We start from the raw sequence: 14002 nt of genomic DNA on the forward strand, positions 1-14002 counted from the left end.
GGTTCGCATGAACTGGTGCAAACCAGCTCCAGCTCACCACTGGAGATAACTGTCCCTTTCTACTTGGCTCTAGTGAGGCCTCAGCTGGAGTACCTTGCCCAGTTCTGGGTGCCACTCTTTAGGAACAGACAACTGCAGAAAGTTCAGAGAAGTGGACAACTGCAGAAAGTTCAGAGAAGAGCAACAAAAATAATAAAAGGTTTAGAAAAGCTGACCTCTGAGGAAAAATTTTAAAAAACTGGGCATGTTTAGTCTTGGGAAAAGATAACTAAGGGGGAACCTGATAACACTCTTCAAATATGTAAAGACGATGGTGATAAATGATTTCCCCATATCCGTAAGAAATAACTGACTCAATCCACAGCAAGGGAGACTTACGTTAGATATTAAGGAAAACCTTTCTAAGTAGGGTGACCAGAAAGCAAGTGTGAAAAGTCAGGACGGGGCTGGGGGGTAATAGGCATCTATATAAGAGAAAGCCCCAAATATTGGGACTGTCCCTATAAAACTGGGACATCTGGTCACCCTATTTCTAACTATACAAATAGTTAAAATCTAGAATAGGCTTCCAAGGGAGGCTGTGGAACCCCTATGATTGGATGTTTTCAAGAACAAATTAGACAAACACCTGTCTGGGATAGTCTAGGTCGGGGTGGCCAATCTGTGGCTCCAGAGCCACAGGCGGCTTTTCAGAAGTTAATATGCGGCTCAATGTATAGGCATGGACTCCGGGGCTGGAGCTACAGGTGCCAACTTTCCAATGTGCCGGGGGTGCTCACTGCTCAACCCCTGGCTCTGCCACAGTCCCTGCCCCCACTCCACCCCTTCCCGCGCTCTCCCCTAAGCCTGCCGTGCCCTCCCTCCTTCACACCACAGAACAGCTGATCGGGAGGTGCAGGGAGGCACTGATCGAGGGGGCGGGAGGCACTGGGAGCAGGGGGAGGGGAGCTCATGGGGGGCTGCTGACGTATTACTGTGGCTCTTTGGCAATGTACATTGGTAAATTCTGGCTCCTTCACAGGCTCAGGTTGGCACTGGGCTAGGTTTTCTTGGTCGTGTCTCAGCATAGGATAGCTGGAGTACAGGACCTCTCAAGGTCACTTCCAGCCCTCCATTTTTAAGATTTTATGAAAGCTACAGGATGAAATAGGTCTCTCCTTCCAAGGAAGCTATGCCATAAAAGGTAAAGGTCTCTCTGACAATGACTTTATCTCCGTCTTGGCAGCCCTCTCGTTACTAGTATCTTTTCTGCAGTATATTTTCAGAGTCCTATTTGACGGATCTCTATTCTTCAGACCTGCTCTGAAATGGACAGCATGAAGCACTTTCTGTTCATGATGATGTCAGATCAAGCCTATCATACTTGGTGGGGGGGGGTGGATGAATCAAAAATTCTTTTTTTAATGCTGAAACACTTGAGCTCTCAAAGACCATATGTGAACCATTGAGGAGCCTATAACAAAACAAGGCCATCATTTTCATTGCGTATTTGGCCTAAATATGAGAATATTGGCACTTGTTCACGAATTGAGGCCTCCCAGAGAGAAACAAATGCCATGAAAGCATACTTTTAAAGCTGGGACTGTTTTCAAACTATTCTAGCCTGCATGTGAAAGGCATCAGTGAGTCAACATAGGAAGCTACCCTTACCAAAATATGAAATAAACAAGTCAGCTATTCCTTCGGAACATCAGGCCTTGCTAAAGAAAACTGTAATTGACCTTCACTCCTGGGAGAAAAAAAAATACTACCGCCACATGAGGAATGTTAAATAAGTTTGCTCTATAATGGTAAAAACAATAGCAAAAATACTAAAGATAGTCTTTGGAGAGGAGAATGACCGCATTAGCAGCAAGTCGATAATTTGGAGGAGATGTGTAAATCAATTTAGGGAATCTGGAGTAGAAAGCTGACAAGTTTCTTTCAAGGTAGCAATTACAGTAATTTTTTGAAGTGCCAGAGAAAATGATACTGAAGAGAGCAGAGCCTACAGAGACCTCACCCTTGGGTAATGGTGCAGCTCAAGACAGTTGTTAATACATTGCTAAATTTCCCGGGCAGGGAAGAGCTTCATCTAGAAATTGGAATAAAACATTTTGGCCCAAGGGCCACATCAGGGCGCAAAACAGCCGGGTAGGAAGTCTGTGCCTTCCCAAACAACCTGACCCCCGCCCCTTATCTGCCTCCTCTCACTTCCTGCCCCCTGACTGCCCCCTCAGAATTCCCGACACATCTAACCCCCCCGCTCCTTGTCCCTTAACCACCCCAACCCCATCCACACCCCTGCCCCCTGACAGGCCCCCCAGGACCCGTGACCCATCTACCCCCACACACACTTCTTGTCCCCTGACCACCCCCTCCCATGACCCCCTGTCCCTAACTGCCCCCCTAGAACCCCACCCCTTATCCAACCTCCCCTGCTCCCTGTCTCCTGACCACCCCCCTCCCCGAACCTCCGCCCCATCCGACCGCCCCCTGTCCCCCCCGGGACTGCACCCTGGGACCTCCTGCCCCCCCTATCCCTGCCCCCTTACCATGCCACTCAGAGCGAAACGACAGGCTTGCTGGAAAGCCTGGGAGGTGGGCGGATGCAAGCCGCGCTACCTGCATGGCGGCATAGCTGTGGCAGAGGGGGGGGACAGTGGGGGAGGGCCTGGGGGCAAGCCTCCCTGGCCAGGAGCTCAGGGTCTGGGCAGGACGATCCCATGGGCTGGATGTGTCCCGCGGGCCATAGTTTGCCCACTTCTGCTTTAGATCCTTGCAAAAAAATCAGAAAATCCATGTTTTCCTGGACTACAGGATGGATCTGCAAAAGGATGCAAAACTAAGAGGGGAACAAACAGAAAACAGAAGTCTCATCTTTCAAGCCTCTCTCAAAGCTCTACAGGATAACCCACAGACTGTCAGGTCTTCTTGGCCCCTTTGAGAGTTTCTTCTGCAGATTCTGCTGGTCTCCCCAAAAAAATCAGTTCATCAAGCACTTGAAGCCTTCTGAATCTCCCTTGGTTTTTCTGGGGTGCTCCAGTATGCGTCTCCCTGCTCCTCCTGTGTCTTGATGTCTTTGCAGATCTTCTCACCTCATTTTCTACCTCTTATAAGACTCATCACTTTCACTAACAAAGTGTAAGAGTTGTTTATTCTTCTCCTCTTTCAGGGTGGTGTGCCTGTGCACCCATTTCACTGATGAATTTTTTCAGAGAGGCACAGCTAGCAGAAAACTCGATTACTGACAGAAATAAGACATTTCTTCTCAAAAATATAAGATGGTCTATCTGTACAATACTACTACTGGCTGATCCCAAAATACTTCACAAACTATTAGAATACACCACCACTGAAATGCACCCATCTGTGGGTAGTTAGAGAGCCTAACAGCACACAGTATGCAACATGGCTGCAGCAGGAGACCAAATTTTAGTCATGAACACCAGAGAAAACCTTCTATTCTTAAAAAGATGATGGGAGTTTCATGAGGTCTTTAGTCATCCAGGGCCTCTCTTTTTAAGCTCTTATTTGAAAAATGCACAGAGTGAATTGTATAGTTCTGAACATATCTGCCTTGGTAAGCCTTTTTAGCTCAGCTGGGAGTTTAACCTGTGTTTCCATGGGGGCTAGGCATGCCTAATCTACTCAACTATCCCCATCATCTAAGATTTTTCTATTTAGTGATGAGCCCTGGTTGGAAAAGAAAGAAAGTGGGAACTATTTTTAGATGTAATGGTACTTCAGACACAGAAAGCATAGAGAATGCTAGAAATGGAAGCCTGTTAAGACTTTGGCTTTTGGTTATCTTATAATGTTTGCCAATTAGAAGTCCACATTTGCTACCAGTTATCCCATTTATTTCCTACGTTCAGAATAGTAATAACTGTGGTAACTGGTATCTGTGGGTTAGTGCTGACTTTTTAAACAGGGATCATAGTCTATAAATCCTGTTTGATCTATTATTTACAATACAGGATCCATACGAGACCCAATTAAGAGTCGTGTCCCACTAGGATGTAATAAGAGACAGTCTCTACACCAAAGAACTTACAATCTAAACAAATACAACAACAAGGGGTGGGAAAGAAGTACTATTATCCCCATCTTACAGATGGGGAACTGAGGCACAGAGAAATTAAAGGATTTGCCCAACATCACACAGGAAGTCTGTGGTAGAGAAAGGAACTGTACTCAGAAGATCTGAGTCCAAGTCTATTAGCCACAAGACCATCCTTCTTCTATCATTGTTAGTGGAGACTCTCCTACCTCAAGGTATTATGCAGAGCTGAAGCAGAAGCAGGTGGACTTCCAGCTGATAACATGGTTCCTTACATGAGTACTAGCTGACTGAAAATATTAAATGAAAAGGGAATGCAGAAACTCAAAAGTGCATAAGGCATGTATGCCACTCAATCCAGTAGTAGCCTATAGAGATCAGCATGCTCTTGAAGTGTAATCTAACATTCACTTTTAAATCACTGGATCTATTCATTAAGTTTAAACGTATTAAAAAAAAAAAAAAGAGAGAGACACTAAAGCTCTAGGTGATGAACATATTTTACCCTTCAAAAGCATGTTTGGAACAGTGGTGACTTCTTTTGTGTCTGTAGAGCGCTACAGAGTGGTTAACTCTATAAGATGCATCAAAAATTCTAGTTTTTATATTAGGTATGGTATTAAAATGACAAAGAAGAATAAATTTCTTAAGGAGAGAGAATACGATAAGAGGCAAAAGCACAAGCAGGCAGAACTAAGATCAAGCATTCAACCTTAAAAAATTATGGGTTGCATATTGATTGAGGAAGCCTTTGACCTAGTTAAAATAAAATAAGCGGTTTAATAAATATGAGAAAAGGACAAAAAGGATAGGAAATTAACCATTAAATTTAAATTAAATTAACCTGTGTTAACCATTCAAGCCCCAAACATATACCTGACTGATAATTCCATACAGTCCTATCAAAATAAGAACAAATGGGCATATAGTATTATTATCCAATTGTACTGACTAATGCTATCACTGTGTTTCAGATCACAAATACTACTGTAAGACAACAAACTCATAGGACCTTTACTGGTGTTTTAGGATATCCTCATAAATGGGAAGCTTCAGATATATTTTACTTACAGAACATATAAAAGATTAATCTTAAATTCTCCATTCAAGTACGACTTCTTGTTAGACAATTTCAGGATACAAACAAACAGTTCCAGGTCTCCTTTAGTCCAACATTGAATGTTCCAGCTTAAATCTAAATTTAAAAAGGCAAACATTTTCTGAACCACACTGAAACCAAAGACATTTAAAGAAATAAAATAAAATTTACCAGCGAGTCTTGTGCATCAGCACATATGCTGCACCGAAAGGAACAGGACATTTCAAAGAAATAAAATCTGATACTCTCTCATCTGCATTTGGGCTGCAACCAGGCAAACATTTAAGAATGCGTGTTATATTGCTCACGTGACCAGCCCTTTGGAGTTTGGGGCTATTCATGTGAGTAAGTTCATCACCGCTGTTTGCAAGATTGGGGCATTAGTCCTAGATTTTTAAAAAAGTTATTTGTGTTTTGCTGCATTCAGCATTGCAATACCCAACTGGTTTAGGAGCCTAAATCTCTTTTTCTAAAGGGTTTTTAGGCATTTAGCAGGCAAAATTCCATTGACTGTTGGTTCCTAAGTGCCTGAATCCCTTTGGAAAAAGATTTAGGCTCCTAACTCCAACACCTAATGCAGCAACATCTAAATACCTTTAAAAATCTGGGTTTTAGTGATCTGGTAGTCTCTTACTATAGAGAATATACAGACCTGGACATAAAATCAATGTAAATTATAATCACACAAAATTTGTTTAAATAATAAAAACTTTCTTACTTGTAACTAGGGATAATTTTTAGTGGAGGGGGTAGGAGGCAAATGGGGTGTGTTAAGTTTCTGATATTCTTTAATCTTTTTGCGACAGTTCAGGACCACAACCTCTATGCATCATTAGAAAGCAATGCAATTATTCTGATTACTTCTTGAAAAGACCACCTGACATATGAGGCAGTGCTAGAAATACAGGGTAAAATCCTGACCATACTTAAGACAATGGGATTTTTGACGTTGCCTTCAACAGGACCAGGATTTCACAAAAAGATACTGATTTTTTTCCCCACCAGATACATTGTGTGCCAGGGGCAGGACCACCCCAAATGTAACCAACTACATTTCAAATTACAGGATGCAAGATAAAGTCACTGTAGATGATAACATGGACATGGAGGTGGGGACAAGATTTGCTCTCTCAAACTAAAAATCCATTAAAAATGTCTGCATCCTTATTTACAATTTCCAACATTCCTCTGACCTAATTCTACCATGATGCTCACAAGGAGTTAGCTGACTAATGAGTGGTAAAGGTAAGGGGGAGGGCGCAACCGAGGATAGTTATCTATATAGCTAACAAAATGGATTTATATCATCAAGAGGTGGCGATTCACCACTTCTACCTCTTTATTTGCACGTTGTACCCCTTTCCCTTACCTTTAGTCTGCCTTTCTACATGGCAAGCTCTCCAGGGCAGGAATTTTGCCTTCATTTATGTTTGTACAGTACCCCGCATAATCCAGGCACAAATGGAAACAAATACTAGTATTAGGAAAATATTTGAAAAACAAAGAAAAAGTGATGTCCATTACTGAGTTACTTTAAACAATTACACTATAAACCTACCTGTTTGCTGAGGAGCTATGCTACTTATTTCTGAGGAAGTAAATTTCTTTGTTTCCATGCCTGCTGTGTACAAAGAACAATTTGCGTGTGTTTCACTCCAAAGGCAACAGAGAAAACTCTCTTCAGCCACCAGCACCAGAGAGTTGGTTTCAGCAGTTCCATGCTCTCCGTGCAACCCAGGACTGCTTGCTACAACACCAGCAGTCAAAGGAATGACAGAAGTCTCATTCGGTGACATGCAAGGCAACATGAAGCTCGATGCTGGAATCTGATGTACCATACAGTGAGCAACTGCCATTCGAATAAAATCTGGAAATACAAAGAAATAATGAAGGCAATGAGTTACGCTACTTGGAACAATGAAAACAGAGCAGCTGCCGTTCTAAAGAAACAAGTGTGATTAAAAATATTGGACAAGAATCTCCAAGTGCCAATCTCTTCTGAATTGGTATAGAGTATTTTATTCAGTTAGGCTTCCAGAACTCATCCATATGCCTCATACTTGACTGAAGTCACCCTGCTCTTTTTTCCAAAATAAGTGCATTTTTTAAGGTTTCAGAGTAGCAGCCGTGTTAGTCTGTATTCGCAAAAAGAAAAGGAGTACTTGTGACTGAAGTCACCGATGAAGTGAGCTGTAGGTCACGAAAGCTTATGCTCAAATAAATTTGTTAGTCTCTAAGGTGCCACAAGTACTCCTTTTCTTTTTGCATTTTTTAAAAAACCCAAGATAGGCCAATACAAGAACTCGAGGGGGAAAAGTTCTCTCCTGCCTTAAACTGGTGTAAATGAATTAGAATCAAATGTATTAAACAGGGATTGAAGTCAAAGAAGCTGCACCAATTTAGCAGAAATTTGGCCCCAGATCTGGGCACACAAACTCTTGGGTCTTAAAATCCAAACCCAGGTCCACATTTTGCAACTATCTTCTATATTTTTACAACCTGGATACACCCAACTTTGGGATATTCACAAGCTTGATATATGAAGATATATTTTGTCCTCCTCACTAATGGGTATTATGTGAGTACAGAAATTGCATAAAAATGTTATTTGTAACTGTGATAAATAAAGGGGGGGGGCTCCCTTTTATGGACACCCCGCCAGCCAGCCAGCTATAAAGTCCCTCTTGATGGCTGCATGCTTTACCTGTAAAGGATTAAAAAAGTCCCCAGGTAAAGAAAAGGGAGCGGGCACCTGATCAAGAGCGCCAATGGGAAGGTTAGAACTTTTTAAAATGGGGGAAAAAGCTTTCCCTTTGTCTCTCTGGGCTGCAGGGACAGAGCAGCAATGCTGAAAACAGTTTTAAGCCAGCTATGATCATAAATCATCATATCATACCTAGAACTACTTATCTGAAACTCCAAATGTGCAAGTAGATCAGAATGTTTAGCTAGACGCAATCAGGTTTATTTCTGTTTATTTTTAAGGGCTTGTGGATCTCCTCCTTGCTAACCCCAGATGCTTTTGTTTGCTTGTAACCTTTAAGCTGAACCTCCAAGAAAGCTATTTTGGGTGCTTAATTTTTGTAATTGTTTCTTTTAAGATCTAGCAAAAAGCCTAAGTTCCGGATGTATTTTTTTCCTTTTTGTTTTTAATAAAATTACCTTTTTTAAGAACAGGATTGGATTTTTGGTGTCTTAAGAGGTTTGTGCCTGTTGTTTGATTAGCTGGTAGCCACAGCTAATTTCCTTTGTTTTCTCTCTCAGCTCTTCCCTGGAGGGTGGGTGAAAGGGCTTGAGGGTACCCCACAGGGAGGAATTCCCAAGTGCTCCTTCCTGGGTTCAAAGAGGGTTTTTTGCATTTTGGTCGTGGCAGCGTTTACCAAGCCAAGGTCAGAGAGAAACTATAACCTTGGGAGTGTAATACAAGCCTGGAGCGGCTAGTATTAATTTTTAAAATCCTTGCGGGACCCTCACTTCCTGCACTCGAGGTGCCAGAGTGAGGATTCAGCCTTGACAGTAACATTTTCTAAAAACATGCAAAACCAATCCTATTGTTTACAGCAACAATATAAAAAGCTCTATTCATAATATGTGAAATCTTGGTCCCACTGAAGTCATTGGGAGTTTTGCCATTCAGTTCAATGGAGCCAAGTCATTTAACATATCGGACGTCTTTTCTTCCCTCCCCATCCAATCAGAGGCATCTGATAGGTTTTGTTCATTATTACAGAGTACATTGCAGTAGTTTTTAAATGCTTCTACAATACTTTGTTTGTGTTGTTACACCAGAAAGATACTATTTACGATTGTTAAATCCCCAATTAATAGGGTTGCCAGGCATCTGGTTTTCGACCAGAACACCCGGTCAAAAAGGGACCCTAGTGGCTCTATTCAGCACTGCTGACCAGGCCACTAAAAGTCTGGTCAGCAGCACAGCGGGGCTAAAGCAGGCTCCCTGCCTGCCCTGGCTCTGAGCGATTCCTGGAAGTGGCAGCATGTCCAGCTCCTAGGTACATGGGTAGCCACAGGGACTCCATGTGCTGCCTCCACCCCGAGCATCAGCTCTGCAGCTCCCATTGGGAGCCAATGGGAGCTGTGGGGGCAGCGCCTGTGGGCACGGGCAGTGCACAGAGTCCCCTGGCCCCTCCGCCTAGGAGCCTAACATGCCAGCCACTTACAGGAGCCACCTGAAGTAAGCGCTGCCCGGCTGGAGCCTGCACCCCAAGCCCCCTCCCACACTCCAACCCCCTGCTCCAGGTTGGAACCCCCTCCTGCACTCTAACTCCCTCCCAGAGCCCACACACCAAGCCACTGCCCCTAGGGTGACCAGACAGTGAGTGTGGAAAATCGGGACAGGAGGTCGGGGTAATAAGCACCAAAGAAAGAAGCCCCAAATATCGGGACTATCCCTATAAAATCGGGACAGCTGGTCACCCTAGCTGCCCCAGCCCTCAGCCCCCTCTTGCACCCAACCTCCCTCCCAGAGCCCACACCTCACACCCCCTCCTGCACTCCGAACCCCTTGGTCCCAGCCCTAATCCCCACTCCTGAACCCAAACTCCTTCCTGGAGTCTGCACCCCAGACCACCCACCTGCACCCCAACCCCTACCCCAACCCCCTTCTGAATCCCAAACCCCCTCATCCCCAGCCCCACCCCAGAGCCCACACTCCCAGCCAGAGCCTGCACCTCATCCCGTACCCCAACTCCATGCCCCAGCCCTGAGCCCCATCCTGCACTCCTTGGCCCCAGCCCTGAGCCCCCTCCCACACCCTAACTCACTCCCAGAGCCTGCATCCCAAACCGTTGGCCCGGTCCTCAGCCCCTCCCACACCCAACCTCTCTCCCGGAGCCTGCACCTCACACCCCCTCCCACACTCCGAACCCCTTGGCCTCAACCCTGATCCCCCTCCTGCACCCAAACTCCCTCCCTGAGCCCGCACCGCGGATCCCCTCCTGAACCCCAACCCCCTGCCTCAGCCCAGAGCTCCTCCTGCATCTCACACCCCTTATCCCCAGCCCCACTCCCAGTCAGAGCCCTCACCCCTTCTCTCACCCCAACCCCCTGTCCCAGCCCAGAGGCTCCTCCCACACCCTGAATTTCTGGCCCCACCCAGAGCCCACGTCCTCAGCCAGAGCCCTCACCCCAACTCTCTCCTCCAGCCCGGTGAAAACGAGTGAGAGTGGGGAAAAGCAAGCGACATAGGGGGCAAGGCCTTAGAGAAGAGGTGGGGCAAGGATGGGGCCTCAGGGAAGTTCAGTTTTGTGTGATTAGAAAGTTGGCAACCCTACTAATTAGTTAATGTGTTTTACACTAATACATGGCCAGTTAGGTAGATAGGCCCAAAAGAAGCATTTTCTACAAAATGAGATCTAGTAAAAGATGATATTTTCTATCAAACTTAGATGCCTTGAAAATAAAACCCTATACAACGTAAGAGCACACTTGTTACACTACATGGCTACTGTTCATAAATCAGAGCTTGAAGTGGGCTAATAATACTTCTGATAATGATAAATAGGCCTCTTTGAATTAAAATAGCTTTACTTATTAAAATGCATGTAATTGATTTGTATGTGTCCTTGTTTTTAGTGTAATGCCTAGAAAATGTATGAATATTTTAAACAGTTTATTACATACAAATTCATTCTTACTGAATGTTTTGCAAATAGATCCCACAGTAATGAGAGAGATAATTTGTGTCTTTTGCCTTCACAGGCATAATCTGCTTGCTAAAATATTCACATAAATTGAATAGTAAACCAATGCAAAGTGAAAAATAGGTTTCTAAGATGATTAAAAGTAAACTCATGTTATTACCTCAGTGTCTGAGACGTTCAATTTCTTTGGATATACACATTTTCTCATCAGCAAAACCCTCAATGGTATTTTCTCTTGTTTAACAAGGCAGAGTCTGTGCCTTGTTAAACATCAGCTTCATTAGGTTTCCTGGCTCCACGTAGAAGATTCAGTTGACTGAACAGAATATTAGTGCATAATCCATGATGTGAAAACAAAATGAGGGACATGACTCCTATGGGACAGGACATATAGCTAATATGCTACCCATTTTACAGCTGGCACTGAAAGGGGATTTCAGTTTGTTTTACACATGCGTAGCTTAATTTTGAAGGACAAATCAAACTGCAGGATCTCACATGACAAACTAACAAAATCCCATAAGATCAGTGTGCCTGCCATTACTACAATATTTTTGTCATGAAATGTAAATGAAATGAATAAGCTACAATAAAATTGTAATAATATTTAGCATGAGATTATATATTTTTATCCCTTAATAAACACGTAATATTTTGTTATAAATCAGTAGGCTGCATTAAAAATATTCACTTGCCACTGATATAGGAATTTATTTACAGAACAAGTACAGCACAAGTAGCAACAGTGAAAGCTGTTGCTCACACAAACCTACTTAACAGTGACTAAAGACAAACAGCTCTGTCTCCCAATGCAAGTCCCCTGAGCACTCCAGTTGCTCTGTTAAAAGATTCTTCTGTAAATGCAGAGAATTTTTAGGTTATATTAATTAAGTCTCAACAATGTAGTGACCCATTTGATATTGAATGAATAAAGACATGAAGAAATTCTAAGAAAACCTACAATTACTGCAAAGATCTGAAAGATACAATTTTGAAACTTAGTGCATTGGATTAAAATATCTGCTTTATCTTTCATCAACATCTTTGGAAATTTAGAGGAACTTCTGCCAAATAAACAAAAATTACAGATAAAACAAAAATCAAGTGAAATCTGTTCTACAGCATATACCAACATGAATGCGTCTGAGAAAATTTATGCACGTCTGATTTAATCTACTCTGTTTATTTCTTCTATTTTAGAAAGGAAAACTGAAGAACTCATATTTGAACTTTTATATTTACCATAAATTGAGCACTCATTACAACAATTTTGTATATGAAGCAGGGGGACTGGTTTAGCGCAAAAACATACTAAATAAAATAAACACTTTGTGTAAAATCCTGGCTTCACTGAAGTGAATACAAGTTTTGTTATGACTTCAGTGTAGTCAGGACTTTACCCTCAGTTGTTGGTATTGTCCAGATTGCCCATAAAATTCTAACCTGTATGAATGCTAGTTATGCTAGCTGTTCTAGCTTGTCTTGACTAACTACATTAACTTACTGTATTACAGTTGCAGGTTTTTTATCATCAGAAAGTTATTGTCCAGGCTGTAAGGTACTGTGCATCCAACATTTCCATGAGAAATGAGGGCATTCAGCATCTTGCAGGATCAAGCTTTTACTTTAAAATAAAAATAAAAATTCTGTAGCGATTGATTTGACAAACAAACAGTTTCAATATCTGTCTCAGGCAACTTACCCAAGTGCAGAAACACAGTCAAAAGCTTATGCAAATACATCTTGTTCTGAACAGTGGATCTAAAAAACAACCAAAATTTAATAAATTAAGAACGGATAGAAGAGATAGTTTCCATTTCAGAGGTACATGTCTATTATTCTGCTTGGATCTTGGCATCTTCTAAATGAGTATTCTTTGAAACTTCTAAACTTATGAAAATATATTGCCTGAAAACACCAGGAGTCTGTGTAATTCTTAAATTTAAAAAAAAAATTGTGCACTTTATTTAAATCAATGTTTGCTCCTTTACAGGAAGGAAGACAGATCAGATAGCATCATAATAGAAAAGTAACACTGCTTAGAGTACTGATTAAATATCAAACAGCCAATCTCTAACAATTAGAATTAGGAAGCGCTCTTCAGTCCTCATGCATTTTCTGACTTACGTGGGGCTTATTTCCTGTTCTTCCTCTTCAAGGTATTCTGAATCCACACAGTTAAAATGACTATGAGATAATAATTTCCAAAATACAGCAAATATTTGAGCACCATGATTTCTGCAATCCATTTTCACCCACAAAGAAGTAATCTGAACAGTGGAATTTAGCTAAATACTACAATTAAAACATAATGGATTAGTACCTATATAAGATGTAGTTTGGGACTTTTACCATGCAGTCTCATAAATTCTACTCAAACCCAATTACAAAAACACATTTATAATTATGATAGAGGTATCTACATTTGCATAGATATGGATTGTTCAACAGATGTCTTGGGTTTTCAGTTTAAGACACACACAACTTGACTGCATAGGCGCCGACTCCCTGGGTGCTCCGTGGCTGGAGAACCCATGGGGAAAAATTAGTGGGTGATCTGCACCCATCCGCAGCCAAGCTCCCCATACCCCCGCACCTCATCCTCCCCCCCACCCCGAGTGCGCCACGTCCCCGCTCCTCTGCCTACCTCCCAGCGCTTCCCACCCAAACAACTGTTTGGCAGCATTAGCACGCTCCAGGAGGGATGGGGAGGTTTTAAAAAACGTGAACGTTTAACTAAATTCAAAAATTCATATGTTTGTTTTGTTAAAATATTATACATTTGCTGTTGAAGAAAAAAATCCAGAATACTTAATGTTGTTGTTTTAGTTAAATAAAACAATTTAAATGTCTGTCTGGTGATGTTCTCCTCCTAATACAGCATGGCAAGAAAATCCTCCAAATATTAATAATTAACCTGTTGAATTGGAGATATTTATGAAGTCACTGGGCGATGAACTATCTGCTTCAATTACCTTTGGGAAGTGAAATAACTAAACAATCATTCATTTTCTGATATAGCTCTAAAACTAAATATGAAAAGTTTAAAAAAAAAAAAAAACTTTAAAAATGTATAGCGTGTACCTTCTAAAAATGAAACCTACATCTATCTCCGAGTTGTGAAGAGTATGTATTAAGGTTATAACAAACAACAAGAATGCACTTTTATGTAGAAATCCATGATTAAATTGAGAGTCTTCC

The 14002-nt window shown here is 42.1% G+C and overlaps 1 protein-coding gene across 2 annotated transcripts in view; it reads right to left on the reverse strand.

The window, feature by feature from the left end:
* The window catches only part of LEPR (leptin receptor), a 75087-nt gene that overhangs the window by 50641 nt on the left and 10444 nt on the right, over positions 1–14002 (reverse strand). For both annotated transcript variants that reach the window (XM_038414790.2, XM_038414792.2), the window contains exons 2-4: positions 12504–12562; positions 6700–7008; positions 5114–5237 (exon numbers count right to left, since the gene is read on the reverse strand). In XM_038414790.2, the coding sequence (XP_038270718.1) occupies positions 5114–5237; positions 6700–7008; positions 12504–12543 (473 nt within the window). In that variant the 5' untranslated portion in view covers positions 12544–12562. The remainder of the gene's footprint in view (positions 1–5113; positions 5238–6699; positions 7009–12503; positions 12563–14002) is intronic.

The sequence above is a fragment of the Dermochelys coriacea genome, chromosome 8 (genome assembly GCF_009764565.3).
Source record: "Dermochelys coriacea isolate rDerCor1 chromosome 8, rDerCor1.pri.v4, whole genome shotgun sequence".
Lineage (NCBI taxonomy): Eukaryota > Metazoa > Chordata > Testudines > Dermochelyidae > Dermochelys > Dermochelys coriacea.